This window comes from Rhipicephalus microplus, chromosome 3 (genome assembly GCF_043290135.1).
Source record: "Rhipicephalus microplus isolate Deutch F79 chromosome 3, USDA_Rmic, whole genome shotgun sequence".
In the NCBI taxonomy this organism is placed as follows: Eukaryota; Metazoa; Arthropoda; class Arachnida; order Ixodida; family Ixodidae; genus Rhipicephalus; species Rhipicephalus microplus.
Window position 1 is genome coordinate 242,277,259 of NC_134702.1, and position 27,973 is coordinate 242,305,231.

Sequence of the window (27,973 nt, forward strand, 5' to 3'; positions counted from 1 at the left end):
GCTCAGGATAATATCCAGATTAAAATTCGTCTACCAACTTGATCACGGGGACTTTAAATTATCACGGGAACAATACCTTCTGCAGCCTTCTAAACTTTCAGCTAGGACAAATCACAACAAAACGTTTAGGCAGCCACCCAGCCACATTAATGCCCACAAGTTCGCTCTCTTTCCTTGCGCAATTTTTCATTGGAACGCATTACCTGCGGAAGTAGTGAATGCTGCCTCGACGGCTTCATTCACTCAACAGATAGAAAAGATTAATTTCATCATATAAGTGATGTATGCTGTAAATAGTGTCATTTGAGTTCAATTCATCCGGCTACAAATGTTGAAAATATTTTTAGTTGTGCGCAGTTCTGTTGAACAGCGAGAAAATATATTTGACTTTTCTGTACTTGATAGTTATGTATTCTTTCATTTATGCCCTGTACTCCAGTGTCTTACTAGTTATTGCTTGAATGTATTGTTTGTATCCCACTCCTGCATGGGCCCGGGTAGGGCCTGCAGTACCTGTAAATAAATAAATAAAAAAAACTATCACGGTCCTCCTCGTTTGTCAACTAAACGGTTGTTGGTGAAAGAAAGCTTCTTAGTTGGTAAAAAAGCACAAAAAATTTTTATTTTTACAAAAAAATGTTTCTGTTGCTCAATCGTGGTTAGTGCCCATCGGTAGAGCCCCATTGGCTTCGGCGGCTTCTAGGATCTGTGAGTGTTTCAGTCTTATTAAGACCGGTTTTTTTTTTTTGCGGTCGGCGCAATAGCGCACTATGTAAGCAAGTGTAGCTGTGTGTTCGTTAGATCAGGGACAAGTCCTCGCCTCGTATGCTTAGAAAGATAGCGTGTCAGCGGGATATATAAACGTACGTGTTCACCGACGATTACAGTAGCCGGAGTGCGAGATTGAAGTGCAACTCTTAAAGTCTCTACAATCCATCATGTATTAAGTTATATACTTAAGCTTTTGTGTGTATCAGCGGTGGTGATTTATTTCTGCTTTGACGGCGGGAACCTTTGCATTGTGGCGTCGGAGTCACTCAGTCTGTGCTCGGCTAGCTGGCTTAGCAGCAGCAGTAGACTCATGGCCAGTTTGTTCAGAAAGAAGCGGCGGATACTTTTTTTTGTATTGTGAGAGACATAACGATCTGAGTAGCGTAGGGGAACGGGGCTGGCACGAGCAATCTGCCGCACTGTACATTCCAGAAGTGCGTGCGGGCGTTTCACAGCAGCCGCCATACACAAAGCTTTATTTTCTTGAAACGACCGGATGTATGGATGGATGGATGGTTGTATGAATGGATGGATGGATGTATCCGGCGGCGCCCTTTAGATCGGACGGCGGCTCACGCCACCTAGCCGTAATGTTAAGTACTATCACTATGTGTTGAAGGATTTAATTTTACTCGCGCCTTTATTGTAGCCACATATCAGTTTGTCTCCACCTGGTTATTTTTACCCATTTAAAGTTTATTTTGCCTTCACTGTCCCTAAACCCTAATACTTTGAAAAATTTCCCGCCATTAACTAGCACAATATAGTGGAGCCCTTTACAGAGCATTATCAAATCTTTAGCCGTTTCCTCCTTCTCTCCACACGCACTACACAACGCGTCTGTGCCTTCGTATTTGACTCGGTACGTCTTGGTTCGCAATACTCCCGTTCTGGCCTCGAACAGCTGAAAACTACCTCGAAAATTATCGTACATGGATGGATGGATGGACAAGCTACATTCAGCGACCTCTTGTGTTGTCGAGTGGTTTCTCTCCCTAGGCAGCCACGCTCAATGGGGACAGCGTTCGATAGCAAGGTTTTAAGTGCACTTGACGACAGAGTTTTCCTGAATTCTTTCAAATACGTCGACAATTTTTCTACTCGTTTTAGAGACTAACATATTAACTTGGACCACTTTGTAGACTTTAATTTAATTACTTTTCATAAATACGAGCAAGGCTTGTCATTTGTCTAGGTAATTCCAGTGAATTAATTAAAGCAATGTTGAGTTTTAAGGTTAGATCATACAAAAAAGTCAGTCAATTTCGTCCTGTGCTTGCTGCTGCCATTTTATACCCGAAAACTTCCTGATCCCACGTGCCCAGCGAACTTTCTGTCAGCCCTTCACCGGCTTGCCTTCTCTTGCCATCCAGTCTGCGAATCATGACGAGCGGTTATCTTGCCTTCGCGTTACGAGCCCTGCCCAGCAAGTAGAGGACCACATGATTAAAGCAGCAAACACAGGATCGAATCGACTGGTGGTACATGGCCTTTTTCCTGCAGTGGGTGTAGTCGGGCTACTGCAGCTGTTCTTGATGATGATGATGATGATGATGATGATGATGCAAATAACATCTTCCCCATATCGAACCTGCACAGCGTGTGCATCTGTTCAATCTCCATTCTGCTCACCCTGCCAGGAATTCACTTCATCAGAAGCAACATGTAGTCATGAAGTTAGCCAACTTGGCAACGAACTCAATGAGTCACCACCACATCCGGTCTTCATCTCTCGTGCAGAATAGCAGAGACAGTTGAACAAGACTGTAGTTCTCTACCCCTCATAAACAGTTGTTGTTCACTTTCCTCAACCTTTTTTTTTAAATGCAAAAAACTTTAGGGGGCCAGGCTTTCGTATACGCTGTCGTGTGTTGTCGTCGCCTTTCGGCTTAACACTCCATGTGTAGCATATAGGTGAATAGCGAAATGACGCGTCATCTGCTACGGTATTTCCGGTTCGAGGCCTATCTCTTTGCTGCTTCAAGGTGCCTGCTCCGCAGTGTAATCGGAGAGAAAACACGTACGATTCTATGACGCGTCTGTTGCCGCCTGTTCAGTGATTGTGGTCTTGAATTCTTTCTGCAAACAGATTGATGATATTTCACGCATTTCAGAAAACGAAGCTGGAAGGCGAAATGGGCAAGCACGAGGAACGGTGATTTGATGATTGATTTGTGGGGTTTAACGTCCCAAAACAACCATATTGTTACGTGATTTCGTCTGACTGAAAGAGGGCATAGTGGGGCATACCCAAGGAAGGTGCCTCGGACTGAGAGTAAAGAAGTGGACGTTGTGAGTGAGCTGCGTTGTGTCTGCGGACCGACAACTGTTATTTTCCACGTAACATTTTGGTGGAGGTGCTGGGTACTCTTCTGACAACGGAGCTACGCAGTGGACGCCTCCTTAAGTCTGCTACCATGGCTCCGGGTGAGGATACGGCTTCGCCACCTACCCCAGCAACGACAGCAACCCGGTACGTCGCCCTAACGCAACCCCGTGATCCCGGTACCTTTACTGGAGAGGACAACGTGAATGTGGACAAGTGGCTTAGCATGTACGAGCGCATCAGCAAGCAATATGGCTGGGACCCAACCGTTATGCTTGCGAATGTCATTTTCTATCTTGACAAGACCCCTCGCACCTGGTTTGAGACCCACGAGCACGAAATCACAAGCTGGGAAATGTTTAAACAACAGCTCCGCGACCTTTTTGGCAACCCGTTTGGTCAACAACTTGATGCCCGAAAGCAATTGGCTGTCCGTACACAGACGTCCACTGAGCCCTACTTGACTTATATTCAAGACGTCTTAGCGTTGTGTCAAAAGGCCGATCCCAACATGACTGAGGCCGACAAGATTTCGCACGTGTTAAAAGGAATCGCCGACGATGCGTTCAGTCTACTTGTATTCACCAACGTAACGACCATGGACGCCGTGATCAAAGAGTGCCGCCGTCTCGAGCAGGCGAAGAGTCGACGCATTTTGCAGCAGTTTCAGCGCCTACCCAACACCGCGGCAACGTCGTCTTGCGAAGCCACTCCTTGTCATCCGTCTACAACCGACGACGTGACGCGCATCGTCCGACGTGAACTCGAGGCCGCTTACCCGGCTGCCAACAAACCGACGTTGCCCGACGCCTCAACGCCAGCTGTCGCCTTGATCCAAGCTGTTGTCCGCCAGGAATTTGCTAACCTTGGCATCCTGTCCACTGCATCCACACTGGATAATACTGGCCCCTCGATAGCTTCTGTGGACATGAGACGTCGCCGTCCGTACTCTATCCGAACCAGGAACCCGTCTGAATGGCGAACAGCTGATGATAAGCCAATTTGCTTCCGCTGTGGTCGCGCAGGACACATCGCTCGTTACTGCCGCAGCCAATGGCCATCTATGTCTTCTGGTTCGTACTCCGCTTACAGTAACTCATTCCGTCCACCAAACCACCGTTATCCGACCTGCTACGAGTCTACAGCATTTACTGCCCCTGAGGACTACGGCCACCGTGCCCCGTCGTCGCCACCGCCTCAAAGCCGCCCTTCTCGTTCAAACACGCGTCGCCGCTCTCCCTCGCCATCGTTCAACCGCCGCGCGTCCCCGGAAAACTAGGCTGCGCAGCTTCTGGAGGTGAAGCTGCCCTGTCGACCTTACCCAAAAATCCTCTGTTGCCCTTACGTTTGAACCGGAACACCCTAGAAGTATATGTTGATGGTACACCTGTTGAAGCTTTGATAGATACGGGCGCTCACGTCTGTATTATGAGTTCGCGTTTTCGTCGTCGCATGAAGAAGGTCCTCACGCCCCCCTTGACCAGTGTCGTCCAAGTTGCAGATGGTGCAAAAGTCCCTGTCGTCGGTATGTGCACAGCTCAACTTACCGTAGCCGGTCATCAAGTGGTCGTCCTTTTTACCGTGCTTGAAACATGTCCCCACGACCTCATACTAGGCCTCGATTTTCTTGCCGCCAGTTCTGCTCTGATTGATTGCTCCGCTGGTGTGCTCCGCCTTGAACTGCCACAAATCAGTGCCGCCCCGTACCAACCTACATGCCGATTACAATGCAGCGATTTTGTTCGCCTGCCCTCGAAAACTGTGACGTACGTCGATTTTCTGTGCTCACCAGCTGTGCCCGACGGTGACTATTACGCTACGCCTCTCACCGACGTACTCCTTGCGCACAATGTTGCAGTGCCCTATACGGTGCTCAGCATCACAGATAACAAAACTTGTCTACCTCTTGTCAATTTCGGCTACATGAATCATGTGCTTCCACAAGGCATTTCTGTGGCCCACCTGTGTCCGTTGCTCGATTCACAAATTGAAGTGCTTGCCTTAGACACACTTGCTTCACCGCAGCGCACATCACTCGCAACACAATCGGGCAGCCGTCAAATTGTAGACATGATCGCCACAGATCTTCCGCCTCCACAAGTTGAAGCCCTACAACATCTTCTCGAGGCCTACCAGGATATTTTCGATTTTGGTGACCGACCTCTTGGGCAGACGTCCTTTGTCCAGCATCGCATACACACAGGTGATGCCAACCCTGTTCACCGCCGTCCCTACAGAGTGTCTGCTTTTGAGCGGAGCATAATTCAGAAGGAGGTGAACAAGATGCTAGCGAAGGACATTATTGAACCATCCTCCAGTCCCTGGGCATCCCCGGTGGTATTAGTTAAAAAGAAGGACGGATCGTGGCGATTTTGTGTGGACTATCGCCACCTTAACAACATCACCAAGAAAGACGCATACCCTCTGCCCCGCATTGATGACGCCCTTGATTGCCTCCATGGTGCCGCCTACTTTTCTTCCATCGATCTTCGTTCTGGTTATTGGCAGATTGCCGTGGACCCCATGGACCGAGAGAAGACGGCTTTTGTAACACCCGATGGCCTCTATCAATTCAAAGTCACGCCTTTCGGCTTATGTAATGCCCCCGCCACCTTTGAACGAATGATGGACTCCCTGCTCCATGGATTCAAATGGTCTACGTGTCTTTGTTATCTGGATGACGTGATTGTGTTTGCTCCCACTTTTGAAGCGCACCTTGAGAGACTGTCGAAAATTCTTGATGTATTCCGTCTCGCCGGCCTTCAGCTGAATTCATCTAAGTGCCGGTTTGGTCGCCGTCGCATTACAATACTTGGACATATTGTTGACGCTTACGGTGTACAGCCTGACCCAGAAAAAGTTCGAGCTGTGAAGGACTTTCCTGTGCCGAAAACCGCCAAAGATGTCCGCAGCTTTGTGGGGCTCTGCTCCTATTTTCGGCGGTTCATCAAGAACTTCGCGGAAATCGCTCGGCCCCTAACAGATTTACTCAAACCGGATGAGACGTTTACCTGGGGTCCCTCGCAAGCAGCAGCATTTTCCGACCTGACCACTTGGCTCACTTCTTCTCCTGTGCTGGCTCACTTCGACCCTACGGCACCGACGGAAGTGCGCACCGATACCAGCGGTTACGGAATAGGCGCTGTGTTGGCTCAGCGACAACGTGGGCAGCATCGCGTGATAGCTTATGCCAGCAGGCTGCTGTCCACCTCGGAGCGTAATTATTCCATCACAGAGCGCGAATGTCTAGCGCTGGTGTGGGCAGTCGCGAAATTTCGCCCTTACTTATACGGCCGACCATTTATAGTTCTTACCGACCACCACGCTCTCTGCTGGCTCGCCTCCCTCAAAGATCCCACAGGTCGTCTCGCCCGCTGGGCACTCCGCCTCCAGGAGTATTCTTACACCGTAGTGTACAAATCAGGAAAACTGCACAAAGATGTGGATTGTCTGTCACGCTACCCTGTGGCCAACTGCGATCCTACGAGCACTGATTCTGTGGGCTGCGTCCTTTCCACCTCCCAGCTGCTTCATCTCGGGGACGAGCAGCGTCGCGATCCGGATATCAGCCGCCTAATACAACAGCTCGAATCTTCACCGCAAGACGCTTCCGTTCGCATGTTTACCTTAAAGGACGACACCTTATATCGGCGTAATTTATCGCCCCATGGTCACGACCTACTTCTGGTCATACCAAAGCACCTGCGTTCTACAGTCCTACGCGAGCTCCATGACGCGCCAACCGCGGGTCACCTTGGTGTCTCTCGCACATATGACCGCGTACGCCGCCGCTTCTACTGGCCTGGCCTTTCACGTTCTGTACGTCGCTATGTCAACGCTTGTGAAATTTGCCAGCGTCGCAAAAAGCCGTCGAGACTACCTTCCGGATATCTTCAGCCCATCGACATCCCATCGGAGCCATTCTTCCGTGTTGGTTTGGATCTTCTCGGTCCCTTCCCAACATCCGCCTCCGGAAACAAGTGGGTCGCGGTGGCTACGGATTACGCGACCCGTTATGCAGTTACGCGAGCCATGCCAACAAGCTGCGCTACAGACGTCGCTGATTTTCTACTACGCGATCTCATTTTAGTGTATGGAGCCCCTCGTCAACTGCTGACAGACCGACAGGGCATAGTGGGGCATACCCAAGGAAGGTGCCTCGGACTGAGAGTAAAGAAGTGGACGTTGTGAGTGAGCTGCGTTGTGTCTGCGGACCGACAACTGTTATTTTCCACGTAACAATATGATTATGAGAAACGCCGTAGTGGAGGGCTCCCGAAATTTTGACCACCTGGGGTTCTTTAACGTGCACCCAAATATGAGTACACGGGCCTACAACATTTCCGCCTCCATCGGAAATGCAGCCGCCACAGCCGGGATTTGATCCCGCGACCTGCGGGTCAGCAGCCGAGTACCTTAGCCACTAGACCACTGTGGCGGGGCCACGAGGAACGGTGAGAGCTGGGTTTTAAGCGTAGCATGCTATTATGCTTTGAAAAAACGCCGTAGTAAGATTTCGCAGAATCACCTCGCCTTAGTAATTTCGAGCACAAACGGCCACTTGGAAATCGCTCACACCTGTGGACACACACTACCATATGTTCAGCATACGTACGTTGACAAGACAGGTACACCTACTCTGCCCTATCAAATACGCCAGTGCAGTTTATTTGCATTGCATATTCTGCATCACGATATTTACATAATTAGGAGCATAAGCGAACACTTAATAGAGCACGTTTCGCCACACATTTGGTTGATTGATAGGTGGGGCTTAACGTCCCGCCACACTTTTGAACACGAGAGTTTGGTCTCGAGATAGTGTCACAGACCAGTTAACCTGGTCTGAGAAGCTACTAGTAAAGCTTGAGAAATTTCGATCGGTACATTGTTACATCTAAGTACTTCAAAACAGGAGATGACAGTAGCCCCTCCTTACCTTGTGGTCTTATTTCAGCGCTGATACTTTGCCAAAGTTCACAGCGCTATATAGGCTAGAGAGAACGCAGGTGCTCGTAATTTATCGTATTATTTTCACCAAGGACCTGACAATTCATGTCTCATATGTTGTCAAAACTGTGAATAAAATTCAAGGAAACGTGACTTCGAAACGTACGTGGGTGCCGTACTCAGTAAATTGGTACGCGGGTGAAGTCAATGGGACGAGGTATGCCCTTATGCTTTACTCACGTAGAATTTTTGCTAACCGAGACGAAAATGGGTAGTATCTAAGCGCCCGTTTGATGCATTTATTTTTGATCTGCTTTTGTTTTTCAATATGTCTTTTACCTGTGCAGTAGTCTTCGAGCTTTGCCGCCCACTAGCTATTTATATGTTCTGACAGCATAGTGTTCATGGTACCTTCCTAAAATTTCTAACTTGCTCAATGGCATTGCATATTTACGTTTATTCATCTAGCGTTGAGTGAAGCGTTGTTCTCAAAGCGAACATAATTTGTTCATGCGACTGCACGGATGCCATTCCTTACCGTGTCTCTGCTGTCTCAGATGGGGGATTTTGCAGAGGGCGGTAAGGCACCACAGGTTTCCATGGGAACGACCGACCACTGCCTTTCTCCACGTCAGCCACGCTGTCCTTAGGAAGAGGTGCCACGGAAGTGCTGTACGTGTCCTCCGTGATTATCTCCAGGGTGACCGCTTTCTTGCGCCAATTGCGAACGGGTTCATAGCACGTCCTGCACAAGTACAGCGCAAACACAGAGCGTCAGTTCTTGTCGGTCTTCTCAGAAACTTTCCTGTGACAGAAATATTGGCAGGATTTTATACGTAAATTTTACTCCCCAGCCGATGTTCATAGCCGCTTAGCAAAAAGTCGGTGCGTTTCACCCACGATCCATACAACAGTCTGTCTTTTAATTAATGGCGACGAAAACCTTCCCCATTAGGCCTTAGGTTACAACAAAGTCGTTCGCACGACTCAAATTATCTTGAAGACCTCGTCTACGACAGCTCTCGTAGCTTATTACTGGTCCTCTTATCTCAACTTCGAATACTGTATTTATCGTCGCGTCTGTTATAATGAAATGTTTCATGCCGGGGTCCGTTATGGCTCCACTGACAAATTTTTGTGACAAAAGTAACGTTGAAAAGTATATACTAATAGATTGCAAAAAAAAACAGTAGGCAAGCATCTGTCGCACGGACTCTAACCAGCAGCGTGGCGCTTAATACTAAGCCACCTAGCGAACATTGCCCGAGATGCTAACGGGAAGCCTTTTATATACACCTTTTCACAGGAGGAAAAAAAACACTGCCATGATGGGCTGCATGCGGGAGTACAAAGGCTAAGGGTGCAGGCGTGTCAGTGCATTTTTGAGGGGTCATGCCAATTTTCGCAGCCCAAAGAGGACTACGGCGGTGCCGAGATTGTATTTTTTTGAAAAGGTCTATACACCTTACACCGTTTGACAGTCCTCAGAGCTTCTAAACCTCAGCGTATTTTTGTTATCACTTACGAGATTGCGCGACAGGCTCGCGTTGGGTAAAGCCCCTAAATCTACCGCAGTAGCGACGTACTTGAAGAAACGCGCACCTCTTCTCCTTTCACCCTTACCCGACCTCTCCGAAGCTTGCGCCGAGTCGACATTGGCCAGATACCATCACGTGGGACCGCTCACAGCTTTCGTATGTTTACAGTCGCTCGCGACAACCATCATCTTCTTTGCACGTTTCTCCCATTCCCCATCCCTGCAGGCGCGGCGCCGTGCTCCCTACCGGACTGCAGAAATTAGGCGCCTTCCTCCTCTTCTAACCACTACCACCACCACAACCATCTTTGCTCTCGAAACGTGGACTCGCTTTGGTATGGCGCTTCTGTTTTGACCGATAAAAACTTGTCTTTCCGCGTGCGTATACAGTGCTTTGGAATTCTTTTAACCCAAGAAAAACGTCACTATTGGTTTCCGGGGTGGCCGTTGCACCTTCCGATGCTTGAGCAAGATGATGACTGATATGTGGGGTTTAACGTCCCAAAACCATCATATGATTATGAGAGACGGCGTAGTGGAGGGCTCCGGAAATTTCGAGCACCTGGGGTTCTTTAACGTGCACCCAAATCTGAGCACACGGGCCTACAACATTTCTGCCTCCATCGGAAATGCAGCCGCCGCAGCCGGGAGCCGTTTGAGCAAGTCTATAAACGGCCGAAAGTTCTTTATGATACCGCCCGTTAAGTGCAACGAGTTGCGACGAACGACATGGTTTTATAGAATCGGAATCGTGAAGTTCTGGCCGAAATTTTAGGCACGACTTCGTGAAGTAAGTTGAGAGTCTCTCACCATGAGTATGCGTCAACATTTGCTTGATTAGACACCCGTTCTAACGCCGTATATAGGCACGTCGCTGGGTAATTCCACAATACGTCACCATCTATCATTTTGATTTCACGAACGGTGCAGCAGTTTGTTTTTTTCTTGTCGTAATTACGTTTTCTATTTGATGTTCTTCGCCAACTGATTGGAGTTTGCGGTACTGGCTTGTGGGCTTAGCATGCACGCGGAGAAAAACGATCGAAAATGTGATTGGAAAACTTGAGAGATCCCGCGCTGCTGTTTTAAAAAAACGAACAAACCCGAGAGTGAAAATTCACATCAAGATTGGGACTCTCCGTTGGTTTCTTGCCGTGTGTTTGTATATTTCAGAGAAAATTGTCTGCTGTGGTTCTTTGACGTTGACCGATCAGCTGGGAACGTACAATCTATGCAAAGCGTACATGACCTACCGAGTCGTTGGACATGCGTTCATTGCTTAAGAACATCACATATACGTGCCATTTCACGGGATGGTGTACGTGCTATTTCATATGTGAAGGTTTATATCCACGACTGGAGCTTTTGCGAAAGCATCGCTTAAGGTGGCACGCTAGTTTACTAATTCGCTAGCTCTTTTTTTTCGCGTATAGTGGGTATGTCAGATACGTACACATGGCGTACTTGTGGAATATGGTATGTGCATGTAACCACTTAGCGAAATAATCAAAGATGTTCGATGTATAAATTAAAATGATGCACGCCTTCTGGAGCATTACTAAGGGGCAAGCCTTAGATACCTTCCCAAGTGCTCAATCGGCCATCGGCGATGTCACCGTCCTGCGTCCAATGTCAGCGCGAGGAGTTAAATTGCTTTCCTTAACAATATTTGAGAGACGGGAAGTCGTGCATATTGTCGCGACTTCCCGTCCCCATTGCATTAACGTGCCCATAACCACGCGCACAGGGCATACACATGCACACCGTATTGTTGTACCGTGCAGAGACCATGATGGCACGAGCACCGGGCCAGACCCGGCTCGTATGCGCCATTCACTCGCACTTCTCGTGAAGTGGAAGAAGAAAATTGCTGATCGACCCCTCTGGTGGCCAACTCACTCGCAGTTTTGCGACCATGGTTCTTTTAGTTGTGGGCACAGTTCACCTTTAATAAGTATACATTTGTTTGACTCGTCTGCTCTCTGGACCATCGCTACAATATTGTATACCCGATACGGCATTACGCAAGTATGTCTTGGGCCAACGTCAAACTTCTTTAAATAATTTTAGGATGAGTTAGACGGCTGGTGCGAATGCTCTTGGCGCGCTTCTTGACCAGCAAGCGCTCTCTCCACGAAAGGGCATCTGCTACGCAGGAGCAAGGCAGGTGGCGCCACGTTCGAGAAGAGAGTGCAAGGGAGAGAAAATAGGGGTGGTGGTGGTAGTGGTTACAATGAAGAGGAAAAAGGCACCTAATTTCTGTCTGCCTTCAGGCGACACGGCGCAGTGCCTTATAGGGGTGGGGGGAAGGAGGGATAAAAAGAATAGAAGGAAAGTAGAAGCAGAAGAAGACAGCCAACGAGAGGAAAAAAGAAGGAGATAGGAAAGTGGGGATCCGGTCGAAGCAGTCCAAGGGCGGGGTGCCACAATGCGAGAGCTACACGGCGTCAGGAGACCGCGGAGGGCGAACCAGTCGGCGGGAGCTACGCTGAAGTTGGAGATCGCGAGGGCACAACCGTCCAGCTTGAAATCCTGCGAGTGAAATCCGAAAATAGGGGAGAAGCGAGAGCGGAAGAGGAGAGTGTCGCTACTTTGCGAAGTTTCAGGGGTTTCGGGCGCGCCGTCGCGACTCGCCTCCACGAAGTGCCACCTACAGGTAGCGTGGTCTTTTCTAGGCGCGCGCTTTTCAGACTTGTGATTTGGGAGATGAAGGTCACTTCGCTCGCGGCCGCATTCAAGAAAGAAGTGCTCTACTGACATACGACGCAGGAAGAATTGTGGCAGTTGTTCGCGCTTGCCCTTTGCATACTTGTCCGCTCGTTTCGTCTGTACGTCTTGCTTTTGAACAGCGTGCTTTCATGTCAAGCTGTGACAGGTGTTTCTCCGTGCTCTTCCTGGGTATGCTAATTTCGTGTAAGCTCTCTGCTTGAGGTACGCGCTCCAAGTTTCGAGCTGCTTCCCGTTATTAGCGTGACTTTGCAATTAGTTGCTGTTGCTGAAACAATGCCCAATATACGCCCGACTACCTCTGTAAAAACACATGTCACTTTTGTGTTATACCTATTTCTGTATGTTTGGGGAGGATCAGCCACGTTCTTTTCTGTTATATATAGCCTGTTTGGAGTGCAATACCTCGCAGATTACCATCGCTTATATTAGTTTATGGCGACACACACCGTGCATATTCCCGCACAGCCACTGCCTCTACGACATCTAGTCCAGCGTAAGATGGTTTACATGCTGCACTGCATTCTGATAGTGACTCCGTACACGGTTTCAGTTAAAAATCAACCAGCCATCAAAAATAAACACGAGTGCTACGCATCTCCAATTAGCCCAGTATTATGTTGGGCCATATCGAGCACGTCAGAATATTTTTTTCTGATTCGCGAATCTAAACAATAAAAAGAAAATTACTCAATAAGCTTTTTAAATAGTGACTCTAGAGAGATATCTTCAGAACGAAACTTGTGGTGCTCGCCCAGATCAAATGAAATTTTCAATCTGCGCTAGGATAACTGCGCTGCCTAATTTTTTCCCCAACCTTTTTTAAGATTGCGCAAAATGAAAAAAAAATCACGGAATTGCAGCCTAACGCCTGGTGTTTTAGTGCCCTCAAATGTAATTTCATGGAACAATAAAAGAATGCTCACACACAAAAGCCGCTTGAACAAACTATAAGTGACTACGATGGACATAGGCAATGGTAGGATGGCAGTGTTAAAATATATATATATATATATATACATATTCTCAGATGGCGACCGCTTTCTCCTGATATATATATATATATATATATATATATATATATATATATATATGTATATATAAGGGAAAGAAGTGTATACCTAAGGGCTCGTTTTTCCGTGTTTTAACACAATAATAATGAGATCTAACAGACAGTAATGCCAAGGAATTTACAGGGGAAGTTATTAGAACCAATAGAATGTAAATAAGAAAGAAATGTGGATGAAAAAATAACCAGCCGTGCGCAGGAATCGAACCTACGACCTTCGAATAACGCGTTCGATGCTCTAACCACTGAGCTACCACAGCGGTCTTCCTTCCATCCACTTTTTTGGGTTTATATTTGAATTTAGAAGTAGGAGTGACAGTCAGCGCCATCTATAAGCCAAACGACGAGCGTGAAAACACTCTTATGCGCATGTTTGGCGTCACGTAGCACGTGAACTTATTATGAGCGGGCAGCTGATTAATTGTCCCTCTTATACAACCTAAACACACCAAGTCTGCCATTATGAGACCCTCGTTCAATGAAATAAGGGAAAGAAGTGTATACCTAAGGGCTCGTTTTTCCGTGTTTTAAAACAATATTAATGAGATCTAACAGACAGTAATGCCAAAGAGTGTACAGGGGAAGTTATTAGAACCAATGGAATGTAAATAAGAAAGAAAAGTGGATGAAAAAATAACCAGCCGTGAGCAGAAATCGAACCTACGACCTTCGAATAACGCGTTCGATGCTCTAACCACTGAGCTACCACAGCGGTCTTCCCTCCATCCACTTTTTTGGGTTTATATGTGAATTTAGAAGTAGGAGTGACAGTCAGTGCCATCTATAAGCCAAATGACGAGTGTGAAAACACTCCTATGCGCATGTTTGGCGTCACGTAGCACGTGAATTTATTTTGAGTGGGCAGCTGATTAATTGTCCCCCTTATACAACTTGGTGTGTGGCAGACTTGGTGTGTTTAGGTTGTATAAGAGGGACAATTAATCAGCTGCCCACTCATAATAAGTTCACGTGCTACGTGACGCCAAACATGCGCATAAGAGTGTTTTCACACTCGTCATTTGGCTTATAGATGGCGCTGACTGTCACTCCTACTTCTAAATTCACATATAAACCCAAAAAAGTGAACGGAGGGAAGACCGCTGTGGTATCTCAGTGGTTAGAGCATCGAACGCGTTATTCGAAGGTCGTAGGTTCGATTCCTGCTCACGGCTGGTTATTTTTTATCCACTTTTCTTTCTTCTTATTTACATTCCATTGGTTCTAATAACTTCCCCTGTACGTTCCTTGGCATTACTCTCTGTTAGATCTCATTATTATTGTGTTAAAACAGGGAAAAACGAGCTCTTAGGTATACACTTCTTTCCCTTATTTCATTGAACGAGGGTCTCGTAATGGCAAACTTGGTGTGTTTAGGTTGTATAAGAGAGCAATTAATCAGCTGCCCGCTCATAATAAGTTCACGTGCTACGTGACGCCAAACATGCGCATAACAGTGTTTTCACACTCGTCGTTCGGCTTATAGATGGCGCTGACTGTCACTCCTACTTCTAAATTCACATATAAACCCAAAAAAGTGGATGGATGGAAGACCGCTGTGGTAGCTCAGTAGTTAGAGCATCGAACGCGTTATTCGAAGGTCGTAGGTTCGATTCCTGCTGACGGCTAGTTATTTTTTCATCCACTTTTCTTTCTTATTTACATTCCATTCGTTCTAATTACTTCCCGTGTACATTCCTTGGCATTACTGTCTGTTAGTTCTCATATATATATATATATATATATATATATATGTATATATATATATATATATATATATATATATATATATATATATATATATATCACGGGAAAGTGGTCGCCATGTGAGAATGCGATACGAGACCAGAGAACGCATTGACTCTTTTTTCTACTCTTTTCAGACTTATGATAAAAATCACGGAGGGGGCGAGGAAAACATTGTGATGAGCATAAAGAAACATGATGGGAATATGTGGTACACATTTCTTTTTTGAGCCCGCTTCGACAAAGTAACAATAAAAAACGCCAGCGGCCTGCGCGGTAGGCGCACCACAGTCACAGCGAAACCTAGAAGCGCGGCCTTTCACAGCCTTTTCTAAACACTCATTGGATAACTGCTGCAAGCCCACTTGCCTGATGTCCACTACGGCCTTAATAATAAAAATTCGAAAGTAGCAGGCAGGCCTTCGCTATGCTATTTTTCGTCATTCTTCTGAGAAGTGTATCCGCTAAATTATATTGGGAGGAGTTTTGTGCCAATTGTTCATGCAGTGGCTGACGACGATGAGCAATTATGCCCGAAGTGGGTATGCGCCGCAGTTAATAGCTCAACAAAAAAAATTTTTGTAATAGGTTAGAGCATTGAATTACCCGCTCGTTAAACTATTCGCATTGTGCGGCGACTGCTTGTTCTTTTGTTGTTATGAAACGCTTTATGAGTCGTCTTAACGCGATTGTTTTCGCGACATAAAGTCGGCCTAAGGCAAGTTTACAGCAAGACCCAAGCATCGGTGAGGCTCAGTAGTAAAATACTGGGCTGGCACCCAGCGGTCCTGGGTTCAAACTACACTGTGTAATTGGTGCTATGTTTTTATTGTTTTTGCTAATTTCACACGATGTGGTTACGGACACCGGCGGTGGCGGCGGAAAACCTCAGCGCAGAACAAACTGCGCTCCGCTCTAACAGACAGGTACTTAATATGACATTCTTAGTGGTGACTTCACTATGCCCCAGTAATTAACTTTTGAACGCACAGCCAATCATGCGTATTGCTTGCAAGTATCCAGAAGACCAGCCATTGTACGTAATACGATGAAATTATGACTAAAAATTGTGCTTTTTGTATCCTTCTTTCTTCACAATGTCAACCGCTCCCCCTCCCTAATGTTTATCGCCAGCCCCCCGCCCCCCACAAAGGCCGCCGAAGCCTCGAATGCTTCGTCTGGTCGCGTATCGCATTCAGACGTGGCGGCTGCTTTTTCGTTGCATTTTCTTTAACGGCACCATCCAACCATCGCTTATCGTTCATCGTAGTCACAAATGGCCTCTTGAAATGACCTTCATGTGTGAGCAGTATTTGATAATTTTTAAAAATTATATTCGAGGGCACTAAAAACGCCGCCCGTATGGCGGCAATCACGTGGTATTTTTTGTTCAATTCCGTGCACAACCGCAGTTATCTTACCGCAGGTTGAAAAATTTATTATTTCTGGATCAGCGTCACAAGATTTGTACTGAAGATTTTTTTTAAAGTCACTAATAAAGAAGCTCATTAATAAACTTTTTTTAATTGCCGAGCTTGAGGGACGACGAAAAATATTATTATGTGCTCTACATGGCTCCGAACAATACTGCGCTAATTGAAGATGTGAAGCGCTCATGTTTAATTTTTATTACTTGGTGCTTTGTGGTTGAAACACCATGCATATGATACCGCAAATAATGGAGTTGCCCATAACTTTTTTTTTTGCGCCGCTCGCGCCGCTATTCAGTAAGCGCCATCACGGGATGCAAAATGACGTTAAACCTTCAATAACAACACAGCGAGGCCAACTTCACAGGCACAACGGTGTAGCTTCCGCGTCGACCAGGGCCATAGGCAGAAGTTTGTTCGGCCGGGAGGGGGGGGGCACCACTATGAATTGAAGAGGCGTCCGGGCACTCTGATGTGGTCGAGTGTCATTTTTGCTCAATATTCTTGGAGGGGGGGGGGAGGGGAAGGGGTGCACGGGTCAGGTGTGCCACCTCCATGGCTACGCCACTGGCATCGACTTGTTTTCATCCATTTAGTCGTCATTGCTTTTTCGAACGGAGCTGTGAATTACTTTGTTAGTGGTCACCAGCGCAATCGTACGCACAATGGTCATTTAGCCACGTGAACTAATCAGCTCATTTAGGCGGCCAGAATACACGCTCCTGATTGTTGACTATGCGTGCGGCCATAGATCACCGGCTACCGGCCAGGCAAAAAAAAAAAGGCCGTCCACTTGCTGAATATAACCACTCTATTTTTCGTTTCAAGGCACCCCGTGGGGGCAAGCGAACTTCTGAGCTCTTCGATTGTAGCATGCTGTTGCGACGACGCCACCGACGACGTTACGAAGGGCGCCTTGAAATCCCACCGCTACGAAGGGCGCTACGAATCTCACCGCTGCAACCACTGTTTCGAAAGACGGCGACGCCAACACGGTCCCGAAGGCGCCACTGCTTCGAACTCCGCCGGGAAGGTCACCAGCCGTTTGGTAGCGTAGGTTTCTCAGCTCGCGACTGCTTCTGCGCAGAGCTGATAGACGAGCGGACGAGACGACGGTGAGTTAAACAAGGTTTATGTACAGCATATATACAGAGGCGTTACAAATTCGGCACTGGGGCCGACAGAGACGCGAAGAGCCGAGCTCTTCTCTCTAACACATAGCTCTACTCTCAAATGGATCTGCTGTCAAAGGGGTCTCTCTCGACGCGCCGCAGGGCTTCTTTTATATGCCCCGGATCCAACCCAAATGTCCAACCCGAAGCGCCGCTGGTCGCGAGGTCAGAATCCTCCAATGAGGTCGCCGCTGGGCCGCGTCCTTCTTTCTCATCGAATCTGGAGAGGCTGCACTGCAGGTGGCTGCACCCAAGGACGAGTGACGTCGCCGCGCATTGCGTCAGCCGCCGGACAGGAAGACACCGGTTGTTTACTCGACGGGCTCGCTTGCTGAGGTGACTCACTGCACGTGCACGCCAGAAAGGCGCCGCGCGTGTTTACGCCGTTGAGTTGTTCGCGTCAGGCGGGCTGGCCTTGACACAGATTGCCTTTTTCAGAGGCCCGGACGTTCACTGTGGACTCGCAGGCATAACAATGCACATCAGAAAGCTGTGTTCGTTGGACCGGCATCCGCGGTAATATTCTCTGTGCACACGACCCTATAAAAGGGGTGGGGAAGGGGGAGGGGGTATGTGGAGCCGGAACTCCCCAAAACTTTCTACCGTTTTCTCTTGCCCCCCCCCCCATGGTGCAAGAGTAGTAAGAACGTGAGCAAAGTGAGGAATCGGGCTAGATCGGGCTAGTTGGTTCTTCGGGATTTAAAAAAAAAGTGACAGCTTTGCCTCAAAGTATTGAACGCAATGGCAACAAACTTGAAGGTTACGCATAGAATGGCAAGTAGATCGACACGCGCCCCGTGTTTCTCTCGCACAAATGACACCCGAAACGTACTAGCAGGAAGAGATGAACGCGAATAAGCGTCTCAGTTGTTACTTTGCAGTCTCTGAAAAGCACGCCCTTTTCGCAAACAGAGGCTGTGCAACGATTGCAGTGACCATTGTGCGCCCAGTATCTACCACAGAATCATTCCGGTGAAAGCCCAAGACCAGCCAAGGCACACTAATGTCCCCACAGCAAGATAAGCGCACGCGCGAGGTCCACCCTGCCTTCTTTCCATGAGGCAAAGTACGCGTGGGAGATAAGAGAGCACGCCACCACATCTTGACAATGTGTTGATACGCGCTCATTGCGCCATCTTGCTGGTAATGCTGAAAACATAATAGTTTTCTCCGAGATGCCCATCACCAACGGTAAGTGGTAGGTATAAATAGCTTGCCGTTTAAACGTCGACGGAGGTGCTCCTTCGTGGATCAGTGGCTAACGCCTCGCACTCACAGATCAGATGTCCCGCGTTAGGGAGACGCAGGGGGCGCCGACCAGTGTGGACGCGAGAAGATCGGCTCCCGTTTCTGTTAATGTTTTCGTTAGGATTTTTGTGGTGCCTGTGCTCGAGCTGCGTTTCATTCGACGCAGTTTCTTCTGAGGATCACGTCGATACCAGAGTTTTTTCGGTGAGTGGTCCTTTTGCCGAATTATTGAAACTTTTCTTGTGGAACGCGCCGCGGCTCGGCTAACCCTACCGGGCTCAGCCTAGCGTCGACGGCGAGGGGCGGGAGAAAAGGGGCAACATGCCCGAAGTAGAGATGGTAGAAGGAGAGGAAATCTCTCACGAAGAAGCCAATCGCCCGGGTTGGACGACAGCGCTGGGCAGGAACAAGAAAGCTCGTGTAGAAACGCCAGTTTCCGCGGGCAACGCATCACATGTGGGCTCGAAGGGAGGCCGCGGCACGGCAGCCCCGCAAGGTGCAATGAAGCGCCTCGCAGCAGTATCGAGGCTCCCCCGGCTGCCGAGGGACCACATACGAATTATCGTCAGGCCGAGGGACGGACTTGACGTCAGAAAAGTAAGCCAAATTAGGCTCGCACAGGCTATTGCCATGGCGGCTGCTCTTGCCCCGGCAGAGACGGAAGGGCAAATCGTTTGCCCAAACATCGCCCAGAACATTCTCGTAGTTCCCACACCGGAGCAGAAGAACGCAAACGCCTACGCCGCGATCCAACAGATTCGGATAAGCGAAGGAATGTACCATGTGGCGGCATATGTCGCGGCCCCCGATAACACCTGTAAAGGAGTCATACGAGGAGTGGACACTGACATCAGCGAGGCCCAGCTCCAAACGATGATCGTGAACCAGCGAAATCAGAAGGCCCTAGAAGCCAAAAGGATCAAGAATACCACCACTGTGGTAGTGCTTTTCGACGGCATGAAGGTACCAAACTATGTCATATGCGGCGTCAGCATGCTGCGCTGCACGCTCTACAAGCGCCAAACCGACGTGTGCTACGCGTGTGGAGGACTTGGCCACAGGGCCGATGTTTGCCCCAACCCCAACAAGAGGGTGTGCAGGGGTTGTGGGCTCGTGTCTCCACCCGACGATCACCAGTGCTCGCCGAAATGTGCCCTTTGCGGAGGTCCACATCCGCCGGCGGACAGAACGTGCAAAGAACGCATTCAAGTTCCTTACGTCGTGCGACGGAGAAGACGACGGCGCCGAAAGCGCGTCAAAAAGTCTCAGCAACAGCTGGCCGAAGAGGACCGGTCAAGGGATTTCAGCGTGGCAAGTGCTCCCAGGCAGGGGCGTTCCGTCACGCCGGCTGGCCGCCGGCGCGACCGCTCCAGGAGCCGCGCTCGCACCAAAGGGTGCTCTTGCTCCCGGGCACGAATCCAGGAAGTACCTACCTGGGCGGATCGAGCCAAGCCGAAGCCAGCGGCGCCGCCACCAGAGGTAACGCAGGTACCATTGCCAGAGCATAGGGAAGACCCCAGGATAGCTAAGTTGATCCAAGAGAATGCTTGCCTTAAGGCAGAGATTCAACAGCTAAATGCTGACCTTGAGTCGTTCCGCAAGCATTACTTCTCGCAGGGTGAGAGACAGCAGATTCCCCCACCAGGGGACGTGCAGGCGCGCTCGGGAAAACGTAGGGCCTCACCCCCCCCCCCCCCCCAGGGTAGTGGGATGCTATGGAGACAGAATCCAACAGCAAGGCTCTGGAAAGCATGCAGCAATTGATTAAACAACTGGCTGATAGCATGACTACCCTACCGGAAAGGGTGTCGTCTCTTGAAGGTACACAGGCAGCGCTAGCTACGGGTAGCTCGCCTCCCAAAGGCCCGAACAGGGCACAGTCGCCTGCAGGCGCGGTAACAGTCAACCCGACAGGAGATTGGCTGTCTCAGAACAGTAATTATGGCGGGCAACACTAATGAACTGGTCGTGTGGAAGTGGAACTGTGCCAGTTTCAAAAGGCGCAGGGCTTCACTGCTGCACTTTATTGCTTCTCAGGCGGTCAAACCGCACGTAATTATGTTACAGGAAACTCTCGGTGATGCGCTAACTTTCCCGGGTTATCGAGTCGTCTCGGTGCGCGAGCAAGGGAAGCGCGGTTTGGCAACCTTGGTCGCAAAAAAGTGCTCCTTTCATGAACACAAACTACAGCTTGGCAACAGCAAGGCTGAGGTCATTATGCTCGAAATAATCCCCAACAGCTGGCTCAAGAACAGCGTATTCCTCCTGAATGTGTACAGCTCGCCGTCGGACAAGCGGCCGGGGTTCGCTTCGATCATGGCAAAAGCGGTGGCTCTGGCCAGGGGGGCCCCCATCGTGGTAGCGGGAGACTTTAATGCTCCGCACGACGCTTGGGGATACGCCAGGCAGTCCCCCAAAGGCAACAACCTCCTAAAGACCGTATCTAGCTGTTCTCTTGAATTGATTACGGACGCGCAATACCCGACAAGAATTGGCACATCGGTGGTCCGAGACACAACTCCAGACTTGGCGTTCGTCAAGAACGTCGCCGGAACAGGGTGACAAAATTTGCAAGGGAATCTAGGTAGCGACCACTTCATAGTGGCTATTACCCTAGCAGTCAATGCAGCTCCCCCGAGGGAATTTAAAGTAATGGACCGGGATGCCTTTCGTAAATTGCGGAAGGAGAACCAGGATGAATACGACAGCTTAGACAGCCTCCTTGCAAGGCTCAAGGAGGATGCTAATGCTGCGACCAAGGTTGTCAAAACGAACCTGAGGGTTGATCGGATGGATGCACGCCTCGCGCATCTCTTAGAGGCTAAGAATTCCATCCTGTCTCGGTGGAGGACGCAAAGGCTCAATCGCCGACTTCGAAAGAAAATTGCGCAACTCAATCGCGAGATCGAAGCCTACTCTATTGAACTCTCCAAACAGCAGTGGAATGAAGTATGTTCTTCGGTTGACGGACAGATGAGAGTGGGGGCCAAATGTAACCTCCTCAAACAATTACTTGATGAGTCACAGTCGAAGGGAAATCAGTGATTGGCTATTGACAGAATCGTTCACAACCAAAAAGCGAAGGGAGTGTCCGAAAAGGCCCTCCTGAAGAGGTTAGCGGACAGCTATCTTCCGCTAGGCCGTTCCGGCGATGCGGACTATCCGCATTACAGGGGTGGAATGGTGGCGGAGCTGGACGCACCTTTCACTGAACCAGAAATCTGTAAGGTCCTCCTTGAGCTCAACGGACGCTCTGCACCGGGCCCGGATGGAATCTCAAATAAGCTCTTACGTAACTTGGATGGCAAATCCATCGAGAAGCTTACCGAGGAAGTCAACAAGATCTGGGAGACGGGGTACGTCCCCGAATCCTGGAAGACCGCTTCGGTAGCGCTCATCCCAAAGCCAGGCAAACCTCTGGCTTTGGAGAACATGCGACCCATCTCGCTTAGGTTCTGCGTAGGCAAGGTGGCCGAACATGCGATTCACCATCGGGTATCCGAGTACATAGAAAGCAGAGAGCTATTTCCACACAATATGGTAGGATTCAGACCTGCACTATCCACACAGGACGTGATGCTCCTTATCAAAAGACAAATCATTGACAACAACACCAGGGATACTAGAGGCATACTAGCTCTAGACCTAGCCAAAGCTTTTGATAATATCTCGCACAAGTTTGTGCTTGAGGCAATTTCGGTTATGGGTCTAGGACAACGGTTCCACGCATACGTTAGGTCTTTTCTCAGGGATCGCAGGGCTACCATTAGGATCGGTCAAATCCAATCCATGGAATTTACCTTGGGAGCGAGAGGCACCCCACAGGGGGCAGTTATCTCTCCTCTACTCTTCAATATTGCCATGAAGGGCCTCTCGGAGCGATTCGCTACGGTGCGCGGGGTTAACCATGCTCTCTACGCGGATGATATCACCGTGTGGTGCATGGGAGGGTCCGACGCCGGGGTAGAGCAGGCGCTTCAAGAGGCATTAGACATCACGGAGAACTTTCTAGTCGGTTCGGGCCTGAGCCTGTCATCGGCAAAGTCTGAGTTACTACTATACAGACCCACCCGACAAAGGCTGAGGAACCTCACTCCTTTAGAACAGATTCCCATAGCTTTATACACACGGGATGGGCAGAAAATACCCAGGGTGGACTCCATCAGGGTCGTCGGACTCCTGCTAGAGTCCAAAGGGTCAACTCACGAACTATAGCCCGTATCACCTCCAAGACGGAGAACATGCTTAGGCTCATACTCAGGGTCTCGAACCGCAGGGGCGGGCTGAGCGGGAGCCATCTCCTTCGGCTCTATCATGCATTTCTCATGAGCCACATTAATTATGTCACTTCGGTGTTGCGCTGGTCCAAAAGAGAAGAGGCAAGAATTGATACACTAATGCGCAAAAGCATAAAGCGAGTTCTAGGCTTGCCTATCCACACTAGCACCGAGAAGCTCCTACAATTGGGCATGCATAACTCTCTCTCGAAGGTGATCGAGGCCCAGCAGATGGCTCAGGTCGTGCGACTATCGTCCTCGAGGGCTGGTAGGCGCATCCTGGAATCCATAGACTGCGGTCCTACGGCGACTAACCAGCGTAATGTAACACTACCACCCTCGATCAGAGGCACGTTTTCGGTAGCTCCACTTCCAAGAAATGTCCACCCACAATACAATGTAGGGCGCCGCATAGCTCCGGCCCGTTCCTTATTAAAATCAGTTGCAAACAGACCGCATCTCGCGACCTTTGTCGATGCAGCCCAGTACGGGCGTTCGGATCGCTTCGCAGTGGTCTCGGTCGATCATAGTGGCACACTCCTATGCTCTGCCTCAGTTAGAGAGGTTTCGGCAATGGTGGCTGAGCAAATCGCCATCGCCATAGCAATGAAGGACCCATCGCGTCCTAATGTCTTTACAGATTCGCGTTCCGCAGCTAGGGCTTTCGCCTCGGGCTCGATGTCGCGTGAGGCAGCGGCCATCCTCGGCTGTGAGGGGGCTGCCGGGTTTCACACCATAACATGGTTCCCGGCCCACATGGGGGCCAACGTACATCCTGATGTCCCCAACACCAATGAGTTTGCCCATGACCGTGCGCGAGGTATCGCTCACCGCGGCGGTCCCGGCGGATTCGCAGGCGGGGACGCCGGAAGATACAGGGACTCGCTACTCACTTTCCACGAGATCATGACTCATTATCATCTATCTCGGTGGGCTTTTCCACTTCCTCATCCTAAACTTACGCGACCGCAATCATTGGCCTACAGGATGCTCCAAACGGGGTATTTCCCTTCGTTAGGCAGGTTCAGGCATTTTTCGCCCAACATCGAGCCGCATTGTCCGGACTGCGGAGAGGCGTTTTGCTCATTACCTCATATGCTCTGGCAATGTCCTGCGTTACGTGACGCAGAGTTCAACAAAGAAGAGGACTGGGAGGAAGCCCTTAACAGCGGCGACCTCTTGGTTCAACTCCGGGCTGTCCAGAGGGCCTCCGAGAGGGCGGAGGGCCATGGTCTTCCGGTCCCTACGTGGGAGCGGCCCGCGACTGCTACGGATTCCCCCTAAACGGGGCCGTTACAACGCAGTTCCTCAGGACCTGAATAAAGTTCTTTGTCTGTCTGTCTGTCTGTCTGTCTGTCCCGCGTTAGATTCTGTGCACTGGAGTGTACTTTTGGATTAATTTTCTATCTTGCATTTTCATATCTACAGATACATACATATACGGTGAGCGACGGCGAGGCTGACGTCGACGCTGGCATGAAATTCCAGCCAAGTGTGTCCATATAATTGGTATCGTAATGGACGGACGGAAAAAAATGTATCAAAAAAAGAAACCCTGCAGGGTTACCGGCCCGGGTATCATCGAGGTTTTGTGCGCTAAGGCGTAGCCTTTCGACTGCTGTCTGGGCCGCTATCGTAATAAAACTGCGCTAAAGTTACTGCGAAATACAAAGTTAAGGAGAAGACACAAAGTGGATAATACGCTTGTATTGTCCACTTCGTGTCGTGTTACTGCGAAATAGAAAGTTAGGGACAAGACACAATACGAAGTGGACAATACAAGTGTTTTGTCCACTTTGTGTCTTCTCCTTAACTTTGTATTTCGCAGTAACTGTAGCGTCGTAATCAAAACACAACTCACATGTCGCTAGGTGCCCTGCTCCCCTGAAAGAACTCGTTTGTCAAGAATGCCTCCCCCCTTCTCATTAAAATAAATCCCAGAACCATCTCTGCTTGATAAAAAGACGTACTTTTCGACAGAGCCCAGCCAAATGCAGTTTCACTAATCACCCTTGGTTCACTTAGGATACGTTTAAATAAGTTTACTGGATCGGTTGCATAATTTTCCGTTTAGTTAACTATCTATATTTTAGTCCACTTAGTAGAACTTCGATTCACGTTCTGAGTGTCATCAGTCCCTGCTCCACGCCCTGCACGATCCCTGGTATTAGGTGAATGCTATGAAATCATTGTTGTACACGTCATCTTTTTTCGCCGACTAGATGAGTTAAAACCTGAAGCCATATACAGCATTGCTTATAGCTGTAACAGTGCAAGCTTGCTCAGCGCCTGCTTATAATACGTCAAACGTATGTCACCCGTGTGGGAACACCGCACCGTGTTTGTCTTCTGCGCACGCGACGAGCGCCTTCATTGCGCATACACTCAACATAATGGCCCACCTATGTGCAGCTCTGCTCTCGTAGTGAGAATAGGCAGTAACAGTACATTACGATAGAACATGGCGTCACCACAGCGTCACGTCGTGTATACGTCATTGACGATAACTACAAAAACAAACAACCCTGCTTAGAAGAGTAGTATTGCTTTTTACCTATACGAAAGAGGCGTTGGTATGAAAGATTGTTGTGGTTTAACGTTGCGATTCGCCATTCGGTAGATAGGGCATCCCACACGTTCACTAAGTGCGTAAATATCTAAATATAAAGCAACTGCTTACCACACCCTCGCACATTCCACCATTATCCAAAATAATGTCTGGAAGACGAGCAGGGCCACGACAAGCAGGTATAGGAACCAGCCGAGGCTGCCGAGGAAACGACTGGCGTAACTCCACGCAAACACGAGCACCACCACGTCCCCGGCAGCCGAGATCAGGTTCACCACCATACGCAGCACGTCGCCCCGGTTGCTCGATTCCGCGAAGAACTTGTGAAGTGGCTGCAGGGTACAAGTAACGTCATTCTGAGACCCACTTCTTACAAATGTCAGAAAGCGGTGTTATAGATATGAGAAATCCTCGAATAATCAACGTCGCTGTAGCTTTTGAGTGTCGATAAGGGGAGATTTGCTCGTCCGGTCAGCACAGGCGTTTTTATGTACGTCGCATGCTCATGATTCTGCAATACTCCCAGTTTTCGAAGAAAAGAGAAACAAGCTTGTAAGGGAACGAAAAAACACACTAATAACTATGGACCATCTCCTCGAAGGGAACGCTGATGTGATGCGAAGCAGTAGCGGTGCACACGGCGTTGACCCGGTTTGAACAGGCGTCGACGTGGGTGCTGGAAGAACGGTTTGAAGCAAAGCTCGGTGTAGCGTTTACTCGAGTAAACATTTGTTTAAACGCTAAGACACAGAAGGCGGGACGTTGAGAACGCTTGCGCTCGGCTTCCTTGGTTCGCGTCTCGTCGGTGCTGTCTGCACCTCTGTATTCTCGAACGCCATCGGTGTTCTTGACTCGCACTTATTCGGTGTCGCTGGTCTTCCAGTGCCGACGGTTGTGTTCGGCTTTTCTGGCTGGCACCTCGTCGGTGTGGGCGTCGCCATTTGCGAACGTGATAGGCTTCGCTAGCCCTCGAAACGCCGGCGAGAGCCGGGAAAGGTACCCGCACACTAACGCGAAGCATGTCGCGATGGCGCCCCGCCTGTCGGCGAGATCGCGTCGCGAGATGCTCGAGGCGCGTGCTGCGCGCGCACCCGTTGGCTTGTGCCTTGTTCTCGCCGAAGATGGAAAGATGGCGCGGGTGAGATGATGCCCACATGAGAAGTGGGCTCGAGCGTTGGAGCGATGGTGAGGGTGAAGCGAGAGGGAGCTGACACGCGGTAAGCGCGTGGCACGCGAGGGAGAGAAGCGTCACCGCGCACTGCTAGGAGGGCGTCAGCTACTCGGCATAGGCACTGTGCCGTGCTCCCGACCGGGTTACAGAAATTAGGTGCCTTTTCTCATCTTCTAACTACTACCACCCCCACCCCCACTCGGCACCACTCCAACACCTGCGGCGAGGGAAGCGGTGTAGACGGAAGGATAGCGTTACACAAGCTAGTAGAGGAGCTTCTTCGCATCTAATAAATACGCAAAGAATACAAGAACATTGAAGCCAGAGTTCCACAGTAAGAGATGGTGATGATGATGATGATGATGATGATGATGATGGTGTTGGTGTTGGTGGTGGTTGTGGTTACGAAGCATCTTTCGCGATACGACGATGGCTTTACTGGTCCGATAGTCCTGACTCGCTCGCTAGATTTTGTGCCGACTGGTTGTACCCCGCGATCGCCGATGACAGCGCAGATCTGGCCGACTGGCTAGCCCAACGCGATTTCCTGACGCCGACAAGAGTTCTCGCTGAATGGTACCCCGTCCTAGGACTCTTGCAAGCGTGTCCATCTTTCCTATCTTCTCCTTACTTCCGTATGTGGCTGCCCCTGCCCCTCTGTCTATATCTATACCTTTAATTCCTCCCCATTTTTTAATCCCTTTTTACCCCCCTCCGTCGTGAGCTATTGTTGAGCTGCCCTCCCTCCTGAGAGACAGTCACAGGGCTCACTCTTATCTTTTTTTTCTTTTCATTTAGGAATCACTCCCAACCATCACACCCCCATACTCCTATGACGTCTTCAGCAGTGGCCCGTGCCTGCATATAAGGGCATGTGAATATTGGCAAGTTCGAAAAAACAAATCCAATAGTAAATTAGTAAGTATGCGAACTGTCGAATATGTTTACGATAGTTTTTGAAATGTTTTCAGATAATCAGCACT

The 27,973-nt window shown here is 49.3% G+C and overlaps 1 protein-coding gene across 1 annotated transcript in view; it reads right to left on the reverse strand.

Annotated features, from left to right (window-relative positions):
- Positions 1-27,973, reverse strand: part of LOC119162118 (uncharacterized) — a 231,908-nt gene that overhangs the window by 189,607 nt on the left and 14,328 nt on the right. Inside the window, exons 3-4 of the mRNA XM_037414622.2 lie at positions 25,931-26,151; positions 8,586-8,792 (exon numbers count right to left, since the gene is read on the reverse strand). Coding sequence (XP_037270519.2) covers positions 8,586-8,792; positions 25,931-26,151 — 428 coding nt within the window. The remainder of the gene's footprint in view (positions 1-8,585; positions 8,793-25,930; positions 26,152-27,973) is intronic.